This window comes from Mesoplodon densirostris, chromosome X, assembly GCF_025265405.1.
Source record: "Mesoplodon densirostris isolate mMesDen1 chromosome X, mMesDen1 primary haplotype, whole genome shotgun sequence".
NCBI lineage: Eukaryota > Metazoa > Chordata > Mammalia > Artiodactyla > Ziphiidae > Mesoplodon > Mesoplodon densirostris.
This window is the reverse complement of record NC_082681.1, coordinates 125,325,799-125,344,235: the sequence shown is the minus strand read 5'-3', so window position 1 is coordinate 125,344,235 and position 18,437 is coordinate 125,325,799. Positions and strand designations below refer to the sequence as shown.

Sequence of the window (18,437 nt, the reverse complement as noted above, 5' to 3'; positions counted from 1 at the left end):
AACAGAAGAAAACTGTCATTTACCGGATGAATGAGTAATCTTCAGCAACATGGAACAGACACGCGGGGTCACAGTATGTTTCATCATGGGGCAGAGGCTCCACCACCCCGACTATCTCTCGCCTTTGGGGAAAAAAGAAGGTACGTTAGCTCTGGGTCACTCGTCCTGAGAAAGTATGGATGGTGCCATTAGTGCAGTGTCATCAGCCAATGGCATTTCTACTGAAATTGGTTGTCAGGTGAAATTGAAACAGTGTAAAGAATTACAGAATAAAGTGCGTCATGTTGTCATCTCTTTATTTTTTAAATTCAGCCAGTCTACAGCATTGGAAAATAGCTGTACCTTCAAAATACTAATTTAATAAAGTGCATTGTGTGGCCAAAAACATACAGTGAAAGTCCTAATAATTCCTCTCTGGCACTACATTTTATGGGTTCCTGGTAGGCGGAATTTTCTAAAATTGAAATCTCACTGATTCTTCAAGGCTAGCTCAAATGTCCCCTCCTCGGTGAGGCCTGCCCCTGATCCCAACCACCTGCCAGCACAGTGAGCCCTCCAGCTCCCTTGGCCTTCTCCAGCTCTACCTCCTTTGCCATTTCTCTCTCCGTTTTATAATCATTCACATACAGCTCCTTCTTGCCCTGGACACTCGAGCACCTAGCGGGCGGGGCTGTGTTTTGGTCATCTTTACAGTTCCAGTGCCAGACACGATGGCCAATGCTAATAAAAGACTTCATGTGGATTCACTGAATGCATAGAGTAATTAATGCATTACTGAATCATTTTAAGGGTCTGCTTCCATGTACCTTAGGAAATAAACTAAAAGCCATCAAAAATTAATTCGATCAGAAACAAAAGGTAAGAAAACCATGTATTTGGCATTGTTTAAAGTGAATACATCCATCCTTTCTGACTGTGGGATCACGACAGACATAATTTCAGTAAGACTCAAATGCTAGCGACAGCTACTACAGATGCTGCCTCCTCCCTCCCAAGGAGGGTTTATGTCACCAGAGAGAATCTTGGCAGAAGAGCGGCACTGACTTCAACTTACGGATATGGGGCTGAATGTTATAATGGTAGATCTTCACCACCGAGAGGAAAATTAAAGAAAAATAATTGACAGGAGTCTGACTAATAGATGGCGAGAAGCTTTCTTTTTTTCCTTCCTTCATTCGTTCGTTCATTCATTCCTTCTTTCCTAACTTCCTTCCATCTTCTTCTGTAATACTTTCATCATTTATTTCATACTTGCACGTGCCAGGCACTGTGCAAGGCACTTGGGATACGCTGATGAATGAAGTAGCACTGAAACTATTGAAAGGAATCGCCCTCCGTTGCCCACATGCAGCAGGCTCTCGCTAGCTTGGAATTCTCTCCCTTCCCCTCTACATACCCCTGGTTAAATCCCACATCTTTCTCAAAGCTCATTTTGGATGCCTCTCCTCATCTGACCTATCAGCCAGGGTTTTGGATCCCCCCTTGGATGCTCACGGATGCCCACATTCTCCCATCACAACCCAACACGTTGCAGTGGTTTCATTTCCTGCATTCCTCCATAGACTACACGTTCTTTGAAGTCGAGGAGAACATCAGAAATGATCAGCATCGGATTCCCCAGTGCTTTACCTAAAATGTGGGGTAAATATTTTTGTTTCAAAGAATGGACAAAAGCAAAAATAAAAATGAATAAGTTGATCACTTCGGAAATAATATCACAGTTTAATGGGTGCCTCAATACTTAAGATAGAGCATGAGAAGTTATGTCACTTGACCCTGCTGGGGGGCGGGGCAGAGCCAAGGAAACATTATCTGAGGAAGCTCCCAAATGGAGACTTAAAAAATCGAAAGGAGGCAGTTAATGTGGGTGTGTGTGTGTGGGGGGGCGGGGTATGTGATGGCATTTCCCTAGCCTGAATACACTTGTCTCTCGTTTTCACATATTTAGCCCCACATCACTAGATTTCAAGATTTAGCCACTGAAATCCCAGTTATTCTGACTAGGAAGAATTCTCTAAGAACTCCAGTGCTACTTGTCTTAGGTGGGTTCTCACCCAAACAGACCCTGAGACCAGGTCCTGGGACGTGATCCCAGGAAACACAGGCAAAGGAGTGAGGAAGTGAGACAGGAAAAGGAAAGCAGCCCCCAAAAGGTGTGTTATCAAGCAAGTCACCACAGTGGGTAACCGGAGCCTATTCCCACTGAGGAACTCTAGGATCCCACGTAGAACACTCACCCCAGAATTCTCCCCGCTGAGGGTGAGGGAGCTGAAGTACTTATCCACCAATTCGCTTCACACATACTTCCTCAGTCTTTTCTCCATAGGAGGGTTCTAGTGACCAGAGGAAGCCCTCAGGCAATAAAATACAGATACTGGTACTAAGTATATGATGTCTGTGTGTGTATGTGAGTGTGTGTACACAGGCCAACCAAATGCTTTTAAATAAACAGCAAATTCATGAGGAAATGTTTTACTGATTGCATATTCATTGACTTACTTCATCTCCCACCACTTCTGCATCCACTGCTCTTTGGGTATTTCACCCTTGAAGACCATCCACCTCCACTTTTCTAACATGTAAGTAAATGGTAGAGTTCCAACAATTGTAAGTGCTTGTTTGAGCAGGAAGTTTATTTCTGTTACTGAAAATAAAATGGGAAAGGATAAATATTAAGATGAGGGTGACAGTGGATGTTTTGTATTAGATAATTTCCTAATCTCAAGATATTACTCCTCAAGATATACTTACTATAAGGATGATCACATGAGAAATATTGACAGTGGACATAATAATATGTATATATTCGTTTTCTCAGCTGAGGGATTTGGAGTAGGGTGAAGCCTTGGATAGATCAGGTTAAATAAATCCACAAGGAACCCCTAATCCTTTTTCTTTATTAGCTTCAGTTGCCTTCCTTAAGTACTTCTTATCAGAGCTAATTAGGGATATTTTATCTACTTTCCTAGTCATACTGTTTATCGTTTTTGTTTTTTTTTAATTTATTTATTTAATTTATTTATTTTTGGCTGCGTTGGCTCTTCTTTCCTGCATGCGGGCTTTCTCTAGTTGCGGTGCGCAGGCTTCTCATTGCGGTGGCTTCTCTTTGCCGCAGAGCATGGGCTCTAGGCTCACAGGCTTCAGTAGTTGTGGCTCACAGGCTCCAGTAGTTGTGGCTCATGGGCTCTAGAGTGCAGGCTCAGTAGTTGTGGCACATGGGCTTCGTTGCTCTGCGGCATGTGGGACCCTCCCGGACCAGGGCTCGAACCCGTGTCCCCTGCACTGGCAGGCGGATTCCCAACCACTGTGCCACCAGGGAAGCCCCACACTGTTTATTGTTGTAAGCTCCATGAAGGCAGTGACTGTCAATTCTCATTCAAGACTGTATACCTAGCCTGGTGTCTGCTACATGATGTCCTCTGTGAGTCTTTGCTAAATAAACAAATATTAAACAGATGTGGCCAAAAGCCAGTAAACCAGGGAGGGGAAAAAACAACAAAAACGAGCCTCCCTAGAGGAAAACATCCACTGGATAATCAGAAGTACAATGTACTTTAAATTTACTGACATCTTCCTTACCTGAGTTTAAAATGCTTTAACAAATTATGTTATTTCGTTTATCCTTTATTAGTGATGTAAAAAGGCAGTGGAGCTCATATCTAGTGCGTAAATGAAGCTCACTGGAATGTAAGCAGAGGGATATTATCTACTTGGCACGCCAAAGTAATTTAATGTCTTTTAAAATGCTTTACACATAGTAAGTGCTCAATACATATTTTTGGAAGAAGAAAGGAAGAGAGGGAGAAGGAGAGAGAGAGAGAGAGAGAGAAGGAATGAAGGACCTTATTTTGTTTAGCATCATTCACAGATCAGGGCCAGAGCCAAGGAAAGAAGCAGGAGTTTTTCAAATCAGTGGTTTAACCATGCCTAGTACTGTGTTAGTGATTCAACCATCTTTGCCTGTTGTCAAGGAATATTAAAAAATGATAAAACTAATAATGGTCTGTTAATTGACTTGAGAATGATACTTTAAAATTAGGAAACAGGTGTGGTTACTGTGAACCCCCTTTCCTCTGTTGCTCCCTTCATGGGAGGATGCTGCTACTTGTCTATTACCCAATGGGTCTGTGCTCACAGTAACTTTTTCAGACATGATGATGGCTTTACACTGACCTACTCCCAGGTCCTTGTGAGATCATCAAGGTCTGGAGCCAGAAGTCAAGGCAAAGTGAATTGTCCACACAAGGACGGAGCTCATAACCTTGACCTCATCGACTAAATGTACCAGTAGGCAGAGCTGATGTTTATGTCCCAAACTGCTAAAATGAGGGGAGAGAAATACATAGGAAAGAAGAACATATTTGGCTCTAAGTGTCCTCCTTTTACAAGAAAGAATCCTCACAGAAAAATCTGGATCTCGTGAATATTTGTTGTGTTCCATCAAGTCCAACGCATCCAAAGACACAGGCTGCCTCGGGCAAAGATGCTGAAGGATGGCCTGAATCTGAGGGGATGTTACGGGGCAAATTCATGCTTCAGCCACATGAACAAAACGTTTCAGTCTCCTCCAATCTTGATATTCCACCACCTGTTCCTTAAGAACTCCCAAATTTCAAGTTACACTTTTCTTTGCATAATATTATGGGAAAAGTTATAGATTAGGGCTCTGGTTCCGGTTCTGCCATGTTGCTTCTTGACCTTGGGTTAATTATTTTCCCTCTCATGTCTTCAGTTTGCTTCCTCTGCAAAATGGTTTTTAGAATCTGTTCCAGCTCCACTGTTTTGGTTTTTACCTAGAACCAGGGGATTCAGTCAGAACTCTGACACTAATTAGCTGGGTAACCTTGGATAAGCCATTTCAGTTCTGTGGGCCTGTTTTAGCATCTTTTTAAAAAGCTTCTGTTAGATGGTTCTTAGAGTCCCAAGACCATTCACTTAGTTACCTCTCTTATGCCCTTTTCAAAGATACAAAACCAGAAGCTGGCATATTATACTATATATTAAAAAAATTTTTTTAACCAGTAGCAATTTCCAGTTACCCATAAATAACATATTTTACATGGCAAAAATTAAATATATCCTATGCATGACAATAAATATCTTTGCCCATGTCAGACTAAAGAATACCCAAAACAGGCCATGAAAAAATGTCCATACCACTGTCTTCATAAAAATCAGGTGGCAGAAGACCAAGGGCTTTCAAATAGTGAGGTGTAGCTGCAGAAAGTGACATGATTTCCCCAACAGCTTCATGGAAACCTTCATTAGCTCCATTTCTGAGCAGGTAGGGCTGTGTGGCATACGCCATGTCATACTGGATGTGCCCCATCTCATGATGGGCTGTCAGGAAGTCATCCATCGTCACCTTTGTGCACATTTTGATCCTGAACAAAAATGGGCAAGATTAAAATGAATCTCATTGAATTTCATTTAATCATCACAATAGAGTTATATGGGGTTTCCATGCATGGATCACCTTTCCAAGATTTATTCACCAATGATTCTTGAGGACCTATCTTGTACGTCCTAGAAACTGCACTAGGTGTTCAATATAAAGTGATGGGCAGGGCTGAATCTTGTCCCCCTGATCACAGACTAACAGAAAGGAAGATAAACAGAGTCGTCTACTACAAAAACTCTGAGGCAAGTACTCTACAAGTGATCAGTAGACATGGCCTTGGGCACAACAATGCGTAAATGGAGGCATAGTCTTCTGGAAGCCCCAGGAAGGGCATAACTCAGGATGCAATGAGCAAGCTGGACCTTGATCAACTTGCAGGGGGTTGCCAGGCAAATGGCAGGGAGGGACAAGAGACTGACATTCCTAGAGGTGCTCAATGACAATGGCTTGAGGAAAGAATGTGGCATTCAGGACATAGCCAGCAGTTTGGTACAGCCACGACATAGTAGTCGTAGGAGAAAGGACTAGAAATTGATATTTGGGGATCATTAGCATGTAAGTCAGGGAGTGGATGGGATGGCCCATGAAGCTGTGTAGGATGGCAAGAAAAGAGGGCCAAGGACAAAGCCCCAGGAGGTCCCAGGATGTACAGGGTGGAGAGAGTAAAAGGAGACAGAGAGAGAAGTCAAAGAAGTCCAGAAGGAATGACGATGCAGACACCAGTGAACAACAGCACTTCAAAGACAACTCCTCAACGCAGCCCCATGCTGTTGTGGCCCAATGGTATAAGGATGGCATTTGGCAATTAGGTGCTGGTCCTTTTCAACTTGGCAAGAGCAATTTCATGCAGATGAGTGTCGGGCTCATAATTCAGTAGGTTCAGCAGTCTTCCCACCACTCTGAGCACCACGTCATCCCCCTGATAAATACCCTTTAAGGACTCCCGCTGCTCAGGAATAAACTCAACCTCCTTTATACACCCCAATATGACCTCCTTCTCTAACTTGGTTTTTCTCTATACTCTTTTGGCACAATTATAAGAATAGCTATTATATAGTTAATATCTACTGTGTGTAAGATCCTGTGCTAGGAAGCTTACATACACTTACTCAGTTTTCAACTTCACCCTAGTACTGGAGTCGGTGAGCTATGGCCTGCAGCTGGCCACCTGTTGTGATAGATCAGGCTTTACTGGGACACAGCCCTAACCATTTGTTTCTGTATTATCTATGGCTGCTTTCATGCCACAAAGGGCACAGATGAGTAGTTGCAACAGAGACCTGCAAAGCCTAAAGAAACTATTTACTATCTGACCCTTTATAGGAAAGGATTGACAACCCCTACTCTAGCGCATGCGGCTGGGGCCCTGCCTAGATCTGCTTTACCAGAAAGATCCACCCGTCTCCCAGTTGTCTGAGTCCTGGCTGTTGGCCAACAGCTGCTTCCTTCTTTAATGTTTTTGGCTAAATGGGAGGTACCTCAACCAGGAGGTTATGTGGCCCCGTACTCTGGGGCAGTCCACAGCCAATGACTGAGTAATATGGGGTACAAAAGGCCAGTCCTCTTGTCTCAAGATGTGACCAACTCTGTGGTACAAATCATGCTCCAGAGAGCCCCGTGGGATCAGGCTGAGGCCAAGTCTCTAGCAGAGACCACATCCTTACTTAACTCTTTCCCCTGCCCCATCCTGCTTCCCTCACTCCCCTTTGCCTGCAAGCTCTCCCTCAGTGAAACACGTGTACAAGAATCTCCATCTCAAGCCAGGGAACCCAACCTAAGACACTCACAAACCTGCAAACTGGGAATTATGATTCCACTTTATAGATAAAGAAACTGAAACCCAAGAAGGTTAAATACCTTGCCCAAGGTTGCCTAGTCACTAAGTGACACAGCTGGGATTAGAAAGCCTGTGCTCATTCTGCCATTTCACACAGACCCTCCTTCACACGCCCTTTATTCTAGCCTAACCTGCTGACTCCAGTACACAACACTGGTCCTGCCTCTCTGCATCTGATCCTGCTATTCTCCCAGCCCGGTGTCCCTCCCAGCTCTGTCTGTCCAAACGCTTCTTGTCTTCCAAGCCCAACTCAAATGCCACCTGAAAAGCCCTGTCTGAGCCAAACCCCTATTCCAGGTGTGGTCACTCATCTTCCAATTCCCATGGAGTGTTCTCTGTGTTTCTCTTAATGACACATACCAGCTTATCTATTCACCTGTCCTAGCTCACTCAGAAGAGGGAAACGGAGGTGGGGATCAATGCCTGTCTCACATATTCATCTTCCATAAATCTTGCACCAACCCTTTCCTAATGGGGGCACCACCATACCCATGACCATGCAACTCTAATGGGTGCATATCATCTCAGATGAGGCAAACTGTCTAAAGGTTCAAGTTAGGGCCAGCTGACAATCCCCTTTTCCTTGGAAAGCCCAGATGTGCTCTCATGGACTCCCAGCCCTCGTTCAAGGAAAATTCATTCATCTCTTCTGTGCTCAGAGAAGCAGAGAAGGAATCCAAATTCACCCTCATCCCTCCATTGTCTCCCATTTTAGTATCAGCTGTGTAAACATCAGCCTCACTACCTGAAGTCACCCTTCCCCAGGTCCCATGCTGTGGGGTGGCAGACCACTTTCCGGCCATCGCCTGGCTCAGTTAGCATGGAGTTTTCCCAGAATTCTTGAGTCATACTAGGAAGGCCAATAGACACAAAGAACTTCTCAGCTTCCTTGAATATCCTCTTCGCATCCCAGGACTGGAAAAAAAAAAACCCAGCATTTAATTCTAGCATTAAAATCACGGCATTCTTTCTGTTGGATATGTACAAAGGCATAACTGTCCTGGAAGGCAATTTGGCAACATGTATGGACAGCTTTCACAGCGTTTATACTCTTTGTCTCAGTAATCCTGTCTCCAGGGAACTAACCTAGGAAATTCTCAGAAATTAGGTCGAAGAATTATGTTTAAAATGATTATTATTATTTTTCAATTGAAATAATTTGATATATTGTGTAAATTTAAGGTGTACAACGTGTAAAATGATTTTTTTGTTGTTTTTTTTTTGCGGTACGCGGGCCTCTCACTGTTGTGGCCTCTCCCGTTGCAGAGCACAGGCCCTGGATGCGCAAGCCCAGCGGCCATGGCTCACGGGCTCAGCCGCTCCGCGGCATGTGGGATCTTCCCAGACAGGGGCTCGAACCCGTGTCCCCTGCATCGGCAGGCGGACTCTCAACCACTGCGCCACCAGGGAAGCCCTAAAATGATTTTTAATAGAGGGAAAAGTGGAAACAACCACCAGAATGGTTAAATAAATAATGATGCCTTTGTGGAATGGAAAATCTAAATAAATTAGATTTATAAAGAATTTTTATTGATATTTTTAATAATTTAATAGTGAAAAGTAAAATATATAAACCACTTATATGGTATAATCTTTTTTTTTTTTTTTTTTTTTTTGCGGTATGTGGGCCTCTCACTGTTGTGGCCTCTCCCGTTGCGGAGCACAGGCTCCGGACGCACAGGCTCAGCAGCCATGGCTCACGGGCCCAGCCGCTCCGCGGCATGTGGGATCCTCCCGGACTGGGGCACGAACCCATGTCCCCTGCATCGGCAGGCGGACTCTCAACCACTGCGCCACCAGGGAAGCCCTATGGTATAATCTTAATGAAGAAATACATTAAAATGTTAACAGTAGATGGGGTGAGATTATGTGTGAAGTTTTTTGTCTTTATTCTTTATGTTCCAAGTATAAACACAAACAATAATGACCTTCTCTTTGCTAAAAACTGTTCAACTCAAGACAACGACCCTTGATTGATCTCCCTCAACGGGCAAGGCCCTGACATTAGGCTCATTAGAAGACACAAACAATAAAGCAGACATGAAGTTGCATGATTTTGGAACCAAAAAGGCCAACATGTGACCCAGCAGCCAATGGGTAGGGGGGGCCTTGGCTTCATAGTCTGTATGGGAAGCTAAACTTTCAGAATGTTCTGGAACTGGAGAGGGGCAGCAGAAGGTGTCTGCGATTCAGCAAACTCTTCTGGGAGCCAGTGTCTCTGGAGCTGACCAAGACTTCTTTGGAGATAAGGCCCATATCAGTCAAACTAAGTTTGTATAATTGGCAGATATTTAATGAATCACTTTTTAGTGACACAGAAAACTTCCTTTCATCTTTAAGGCCAGTCAAGTTTGTTTTTTCTCCTATGTCAGCCTTGGGGATATGCAACTGGATATAACAGACACTATGGATATTTTCTTTGACCTTTAAAGGCTTAATGTCAGTCAATATTGCTATTGGTGAGTATGGCATTCTTAAGGAGAATGAACATATACTACAACAGTGTAGACTGGCAAGCACAGCTAACATCTGCTGAATGAAGAATGAATGGATAGAAAACCAGGCTGGAAATATTAGGAGTTCTCAGTTCCAACCTTAGTTGTCACTGACTGTTTTTGTGACTTTGAACAAATCATTTACCCAAGCCTCAGTTTCCTCACCTACAACATGGAACTATCACAATACCTGTCCTGGCAGTCCCGTAGGTTTGTCATAAACATAACATTAGGAGAGATGGTGGGTGTGAAAACACCGTAGATAGGATATGGAGCTACATAAAGATGGGCCTCTGCTGCTGCTCAACTGCAAAGTGGGGCTACAACAGCTGCAGGAGTTTAGGGGCCCTTGCAGCTTCACGTTTTCATTCTGCTATGGACTTTTCCCAGGAGTATGTTACGTAGGTGAAGATGTTCATTGCATTGCTGCTTACAGATTTAAAACTGTTAACAAGCAGTGCATAAATAGCAAACCATGGTGCAAACATCTGAAGAAATTTTACACAGCCAATAGATGTATGATTATGGATCCTACCCAGAAATGTAGGCTATTAGCTGAATAAAGAAAAATATACAATTATAACTATAATATTATTTAATCAATGGAAGGGAACATAGAGAATTTAAACAATTATACCAAGATGGTAAAAAAAAGGTTATTTAAAAACTATTTTAGACTCTTGTAATATTTTTAACAATAATGATTTTTAATATGCAAAAATCTTCAAATGATATCCTTTTTTACTATTCACAGGGATTATTGACTACTTAGCAATGACTAACTTTATTTTTTTTTAACATCTTTACTGAAGTATAATTGCTTTACAATGTTGAATTAGTTTCTGCTGTATAACAAAGTGAATCAGCTATACATATACATATATCCCCATTTCCCCTCCCTCTTGCAACTCCCTCCCTCCCACCTCCTTATCCCACCCCTCTAGGTGGTCACAAAGCACCGAGCTGATCTCCCTGTGCTATGCAGCTGCTTCCTACTAGCTACCTATTTTACATTTGGTAGTGTATATATGTCTATGCCACTCTCTCACTTCGTCCCAGCTTCCCCTTCTCCGTGTCCTCAAGTACATTCTCTACGTTTGCATCTTTATTCCTGTCCTGCCCCTAGGTTCCTCAGAACCAATTTTTTTTTTTTTTAGATTCCATATATATGTGTTAGCTTACCGTGTTTGCTTTTCTCTTTCTGACTTACTTCACTCTGTAAGACAGACTCTAGGTCCATCGCAATGACTAACTTTAGAAAGAGTTATGGCAACCAGTTGATAATTCCACATCTTATTGCTTAATGGAAAACTCAGGTCATCTCTACTTTTAATATCTATCAGCAAGATCAATACCATACTTATTCAAGGTACTTTATGTCACTGACATTGTAAACTACTTTTCCATGAAAAGACAGCTACATAAGAAATAAATTTAAATTAGCTTGAAAACTTTCTCATTTACATGTTTTCATAAGACAAGAAGAGAAGGATGGCATAAAAAGAAATGAGGTTGAGGATTTAGATTTGGTTTTCAAGGTGTCTTCTTCCTACCTGGTTCTGCATTTCTTTGGTAACATCTATGCTCAGTTTCTCTCCAAAGGGGACTGTCAAAGGGTACAGATTTGTCCAAAATCTCCCCCACATATCACCTATTTAAAAAAAAGATTTCGTTAATACGTGACAAAGACAACAGAAGTATAGACCTGATTTTACATAGTGCATGAGGTGGGATTGGTAAACAGGACACAGAGTATTCTAGATTTAATCTAGTTTCTGTGCTTTTTTTTCACTACCTCTTTTCCTCTTCCCTTATTTTATATTTTCAACATTCCCTTCTTTTTTTTTTTTTTTACCACCTCTAAAAGGTTAAAACGGCAGGAGATGATGTGGCTAGGCAAAGCTTGTTAGGGAATCATCCCTGTTTCTCACATTTCAAATTACAATTCAAAGGCACAATGTATTAAATATATGGGACATCATAGCTACTATAGATTAGAAATAGATTTATATAGTCCCTCATCCATGGGACAAAATACTACAAATTAGACTTAGTAATCTATGATATTGGATTCAAGAGAGATCATATAGACAGACTTGTGGTTGCCAAGGGGGATGGAGGGGGAGGCAGGGATGGATTGGGATTTTGGGGTTAGCAAATACAAACTATTATATATAGAATGGATAAACAACAAGGTCCTACTGTATAGCACAGGGAACTATATTCAGTATCCTGTGATAAACCATAATGGTAAAGAAAAAAAAGAGAGAGATCATATAGGATCATCATTCAGGAATCTCTGCTAACTAACCAGTAACTAAGTTCCACTTTTATTACTATACTATAGGAATCCACTTAACTGGGTGATTTTTCAAACATCTCAAACAAATGTTAAATTGAATTCCAAGGCCAGAAACCCTAAAAGGAAAAAAATGGATCTAGAAAAAAATCAATCTCATAATAGGACCAGAATCCTGGCACCAAAGGAATGGGGAAAAATAACTACATAAAGAATATGTCAATGAACTCATGTTTTAAAAGATAAAATTCAGGGCTTCCCTGGTGGCGCAGTGGTTGGGAGTCCGCCTGCCAATGCAGGGGACGTGGGTTCGTGCCCCGGTCCGGGAGGATCCCACATGCCGCGGAGCGGCTGGGCCCATGAGCCATGGCTGCTGAGCCTGCGCATTCGGAGCCTGTGCTCTGCAATGGGAGGGGCCACAGCAGTGAGAGGCCCGAGTACCGGAAAAAAAAAAAAAAAAAGATAAAATTCAGTAGAGATCAATGTAAAGTCCTATGCTTCAATTTTAAAGAAACATCTATCTATTATAGAAATATGTGATATGTGACATCAGGCTGAAACATATCCCACATGTAAAAGACCAAAAGGGACCCAACAAACAGTATGATGTGGCTTCCAAAACACAAATGTGACTGTAGGGTAAGTGAGTAGAATTACAGTGTCTAGAACAAAGGAAACTATAGCACCATTTTTACTCCATGTTCGTCAAACTTCATCTGGAGTAACTGTTCAGTTCTGAGCGTGATATTTGAAGAGGGACATCAACAAAGGATAACTTGTCCCAAGAAGAACAAGCAGAAAAGTGAGATTTTAAAGAATGGTTGAAAAATCTATGTAGGATATTTAACATGAAAGAAGAAAATAGTGTATACATGATGATAACAGTAATACTCACTAAAATATACTGAGTACGTACTCTTGTGCCAGTTACTATGCTGTGCCTTGACAATGGTTGTTTATAAATCTCTAGAAGGCCATCTTGTGGAAGAAGAATGGACATATTCTGGGTAACCTCATAGCATGGAATTAGGCAAAATGAATGGAAGGCATTAGAGGGGTGTTGATTCACCTCCACATAAGGTAGGACTTTAGGTTAGTTTACTTTGGAAGGAAGAAGGAGCCACCTGACACCAGACAGGTTTAAGCAGAAAGTGAATTACCAAAGAACACCTGCCAAAGACACTGTAGAGAGTATTTATATATTGCTTTAGAGGAAAATGTCTCCACTGATCCTTTGTCCAGATTCCCCCCTGCTAAGAGAGAGGCTTGGCTGTGGAGAATCAGCTATCAGCAACTTAGCTTGATTATAGTAGGCATGCTATGTATGCAGGACATGAACTTTTCAAACACATATCTTATTTGGCCTCAGCTTCTGGGGTGAGGGAGAGGGGAGGGAGGATGACCACTCTCTGGTGGGGAATAAGGAGGTTGAATAACGGGCCCCAGGTCTTGCATGGTCTACAAAAGCTCTATGGCAGGATCCAAAGTTCTTGGAAGATTGATTCTCCTCCTAAGCTAGTCATCTTCCTTCATGATGAAGACTTCATTCATTACTCATATGATTCCAAACCAAGTACTTTTCAGCAAAAGAAATTGTTGCAGTTGAACAATGAACTTAACAAAGCTTTCACTCAGGCTATACCTTAATTCTAGAAAGTCTTTCTCTCACCCCTGACTGCCCCTAGCCAACCAAGCTTCTTTCCTCTGAATATGATGCTAAAATCCCACCTCGAGGATTAGCCAACCAAGTTGATTAATAAAACTTATTTTCCCCATTTCCACTCTCATTTCTCTAGTGATCTTAAATAACCCCTTTGTCCTATGGATTGTGGCCAACATAATAACTCTTTATGTATAAAGTAATGCAACAGAGAACAATTTAAAATGACTTCTCTGTTGAAGACAGTGCTTTCAAACTTTGATTTCTATAATGTTACTAACTTCATTCACAGAATTTTTCAAAAGTTGGGCCCCCCTCCAGAAAAACAACTTTATTGGTGGAAATGACAAAGAGCAAAGTACACAAAGAATTCCTGGAGTTTCTTACCAAGCAAATGGGCAGGGAGGCATCCAGTCGGATTGATACGGGAAGGGTAGGCATCCATCAACTTTGCCCTCACATAAGCGTGAAGTTGTTCATATAATGGTTTAATCTGAAAAGCTCAGGAAGAGAGTTTAAGACCAAGAATAGCCTATTTCCAATCCCCAACACTAAAAATAGGCGCTTCTTTAGACAAGTAGAATTTCCCTAAGTTCTAATTTCTTCTCCTCTGAAATATTCTGAAGAGTGTGAAAGCATTCATTCTTCCCAGATATCGATAATGACTAGTTTCACTGCATAAAGCAATGAACACACCTGGAGGGATACAGATCCCAAAAGGAAGGCAGGTGCAAAAAAAAATCCATTTCTAAGATGCTACCTACTTCCTTCATTTTTAAACTGAAGTATCATTTACATATAAAATTCACCCATTTAAAAACATATAGCTTTGTGAGTTTTAATAAAAGTATACTGTTGGACAACCATCATTACCGCTCAGTTTTAGAACATTTCCAACATTCCCCAAAGTTCCCTTGCACCCATTTGCAGTCAACTCCATTCCCACCCCCAGCCCCAGTTGATTACTGAACTGATTTCTTTCTCTATCGTTTTGCCTATTCTGCACATTTCATATAAATGAAACCATACGATATGTGACCTTTCACGTCTGGCTTCTTTCACTTGGCTTAATGTTTTTTAGGTTAATCTATGTTGTTGCAGGTATCAGTGTTCATTCCTTTTTATTACTGAGTACCACTTCATTGTATGAATACATCAGAGTTTGCTTCATTTAGTATCTTAAGGATAAAATTCACCAGTTGAAGGATGACTAGGTTGTCTCCAGTTTGGGGCTATTATGAGTAATATCTCTATGAACATTCGTGTATAAGTCTTTGTATGGCTATATGTTTTCATTTCTTTCACATAGATCACTAAGAGTGAAATACCTTAGTCATATGCTAAGTATGTGCTTAACTTTTTAAGAAACTGCCAAACCATTTTCCAAAATGGCTGTACCATTTTACATTTCTGTCCGCAGCACTTAGTACTGTCAGTCTGTTTTTCTTTTTCTTTTTTTTTTTTTTTCTTATTTTGGCTGTGCCGGGTCTTAGTTGTGGCACGTGGGATCTTGAGTTGCGGCATGCGGGATCTTGAGTTGCGGCATGCAGACTCCTAACTGCGGCATGCATGCAGGATCTAGTTCCCCGACCAGGGATCGAACCCTGGCCCCCTTCATTGGGAGTGCGGAGTCTTACCCACTGGACCACCAGGGAAGTCTCTGTCAGTCTGTTTTAATCACAGCCATTCTGGTGAGAATGTAGTGGTTTTTTTTTTAATTGAAGTATAGTTGATTTACACTGTTGTGTTAGTTTCAGGTGTACAGCAAAGTGATTTAGTTGTGTGTGTGTGTGTGTGTGTGTATTTATGTATATACATGCACATATACATATACATACATATATTATTTTTCAGATTCTTTTCCATTATAGGTTATTACAAGATATTGAATATAGTTCCCTGTGCTATACAGAACCTTGTTGTTTATCTATTTTATATATAGTACTGTGTATCTGTTAATCTCAAACTCTTAATTTATCCCTCCCCCACTTCCCTTCTGGTAACCATAAGTTTGTTTTATATGTCTGTGGATCTGTTTCTGTTTTGTAGATAAGTTCATTTGCATCATCTTTTTAGATTCCACATATAAGTGATATCATGATATTTGTCTTTCTCTGTCTGACTTCACTTAGTATGATAATCTCTAGGTCCATCCATGTTGCTGCAAATGGCATTATTTCATTCATTTTTATGCCTGAGTAATATTTCATTGTGTATATATATATATACATATATATACCACATCTTCTTTTTCCATTCATCTGTCAATGGACACAGGCTGCTTCCATGTCTTGGGTATTGTAAGCAGTGCTGCTATGAACATTGGGGTGCGTGTATCCTTTCAAATCAGTGTTTTCCTCTTTTCCGGATATATGCCCAGGAGTGGGAGCGCTGGATCATACGGTAACTCTATTTGTGGTGGTTCTTAATCATGGTTTTAATGTGCATTTCCCTAATAATGTTTTATTTGCTTATTTGCCATTTGTGTAATTTCTTTGATGATGTACTTACTCACATCTCTTGCCCAATTCTTTTTCGGGGGGGTTGTTTGTCCTACTTCCGTTTTTGATAGCTCTGCCCAGCTATGGCTGTGACAAAACAGCTTCACATAAGAAGCTGGAAGGCATGGGGATGTGGGGGTCAAAATGAAGGAAGAGGGAGACATTGAGAGGTGTCTATGGGGGCACTTCTAATAGGACTCTCCCTTCCCTAGAACATCTTCCTTAGCCAAAGGTAAGGAAACAACAGTATCAAGTGTCCTGAGGAAGGAAGCAAAGCCTATGGCTCTGCTAACAAAGGAAGACAGCACAGGCCCCACACGGCTCCTGAAACCCTTGCCTTCTTATAATCTAAAAGACCACTTCTTCCCATAGTCTTTCCTTCTCCTAATCTTCCTGTTGGTAATTGCTGGTCAATGGCTAAAAGGGAGAGAAAAGCAGAGCAATTCCGATCATCTGTAGCAGTTGCCCTGTGATTCTTTACGATCTCTTCAAGCCAGTGTGTTAAGAACAAGCCAGAATGCTTTTGGTCCCTGTCCCTTCTTCCTGCACGCTGCCCTACACCTGTCTCTGCAGACAGTTCCTTGTTACCTCTGCAAAGGTACGTTCCACATCTGTGATCAACTGGTCGCGGCTGTAGTCATAGTCACCTGCCCCCGTCACTTCATAATCCCCTCTCCAATAGTCCCCATAGTCCTCATAATCTGTTTTTAAAAAGAAGAAAAATGAGAACATCTGCGAAGAAAGAGATAAAGCACAATATACATAGAATAGCTTTCCTGGGAGGTGAAGAACTCCAAAAACCTGTCACATTTTTACTGCCCTTCTAAATATCAACTCAAAGGGATGCAAATAAATAATAACACTAGCTAATGTGTCCAAAATTTAATTCATTATCTCATCTACTAAGCACAAAAACTCTACAAGACAGACAGTATTATAATCCCCGTGGTGCAGGGTAACAGCCTGCTCTTGGCCGGTTAAACGATTCGCCCGAGGTCACACAACTGGTGAGGGGCAGAGGCGCACTCCGAGTCTCCTAACCCCGGGTCTCTACTCTCTCCGTAGGTCAATTTGCATCTTTAGCTTTAAAACATGTGATTGGATCTTTAAATTCTCATTTTGCTCAGGGCCTTATATTTTCAAATCTAACCCAACTCATCTTGGACACGGCCACAGTGGGCCTGTGTTTGGTGGCAAATTGTATGTATGCTTCATGTAGTGTCTTGTTATCAGGAAATGCAAGCTTGTGTCAGGGTAATAGTTAATAAAGTTTGTAAATGTATTTTAGCAACTTTTAGTTTTACATGTACACTGGCAATGGATGACCAGGAAGATGAGGAGACAAGTAAATATTTGGATGGAAGGATGTGGCAATGGGCTCCTGTCTCCAGCTCGCCTATGGCTTGAGAATATGAGTTTAAGTGGTAGTGAAAGATATTTAGAAAGAACAGATGAAAAATTTTTTTTCCTTCCTCAACCTCAGAGCATGAATTAATCCATAATGCCATGGCTTTGGCTCATCATTCAGGCTGGAGGGTAAGTTAAGAGATATGGAAATTCCTCACCATGTTAAGATTTTGATGACCACGTGATTTGAGTTATAATTACAACTACAGAGAGTAGTAGGTTTCCAGCCTAAACTACTCGGATTTGTTTCTTTCTGGGACACCACTCTGACGTAAACACACAAATGACCTTTGAGAATGAACTGTGGCCAGATGGGAGTTTAGGGGAGAGATGGTGTCTCTGACTCTCATCCTTTCTGGTAAATAGAATCGATCAATCCCCCAGGCTACCTCAGGAACCCTCGGGGGCCTGAGCCCTTCCCAGACAACTGATTTGTTTGAGGCCTGGTAACTTAGTCTCACTCTTGAGCCCTTTCAACTGTAGAATGTCAATTCACCTTTCCTTATTCCCTGGTGGTCTCCTCTTTGAGACACATAACCTAATTGTTCAGCAGGTGATCGTTAAATTAGGAATACCCCTTATATCAAAGGGCAGGCTTGGTGGTTCATGAGAAATAGCCCCGCAGCCCTGTAGAGAGCTTCAGAACCGCCACAGCCCAGCAAACTCACTGTTGGCTCTGGCCATCTCATTTTCCAGGACCACATACTCTTCATAAAATGGCCTCAGCTGCTTGCCGACCTCGGCCCTCCAGCCTTCCCAAGCCCAGAGTCTCCGATTGTAGTCTTCGCTGTTTTCCATTATGTCATCCAAACCTATTATCGCGAAGTACCCAAAGGG

General features: G+C 41.8%; 1 protein-coding gene across 2 annotated transcripts in view; it reads right to left on the bottom strand.

Moving 5' to 3' along the window:
* The window catches only part of ACE2 (angiotensin converting enzyme 2), a 46,191-nt gene that overhangs the window by 15,098 nt on the left and 12,656 nt on the right, over positions 1-18,437 (bottom strand). For both annotated transcript variants that reach the window (XM_060087122.1, XM_060087124.1), the window contains exons 4-11: positions 18,269-18,412; positions 16,782-16,894; positions 14,080-14,185; positions 11,287-11,384; positions 7,984-8,153; positions 5,158-5,384; positions 2,500-2,644; positions 24-122 (exon numbers count right to left, since the gene is read on the bottom strand). In XM_060087122.1, the coding sequence (XP_059943105.1) occupies positions 24-122; positions 2,500-2,644; positions 5,158-5,384; positions 7,984-8,153; positions 11,287-11,384; positions 14,080-14,185; positions 16,782-16,894; positions 18,269-18,412 (1,102 nt within the window). The remainder of the gene's footprint in view (positions 1-23; positions 123-2,499; positions 2,645-5,157; positions 5,385-7,983; positions 8,154-11,286; positions 11,385-14,079; positions 14,186-16,781; positions 16,895-18,268; positions 18,413-18,437) is intronic.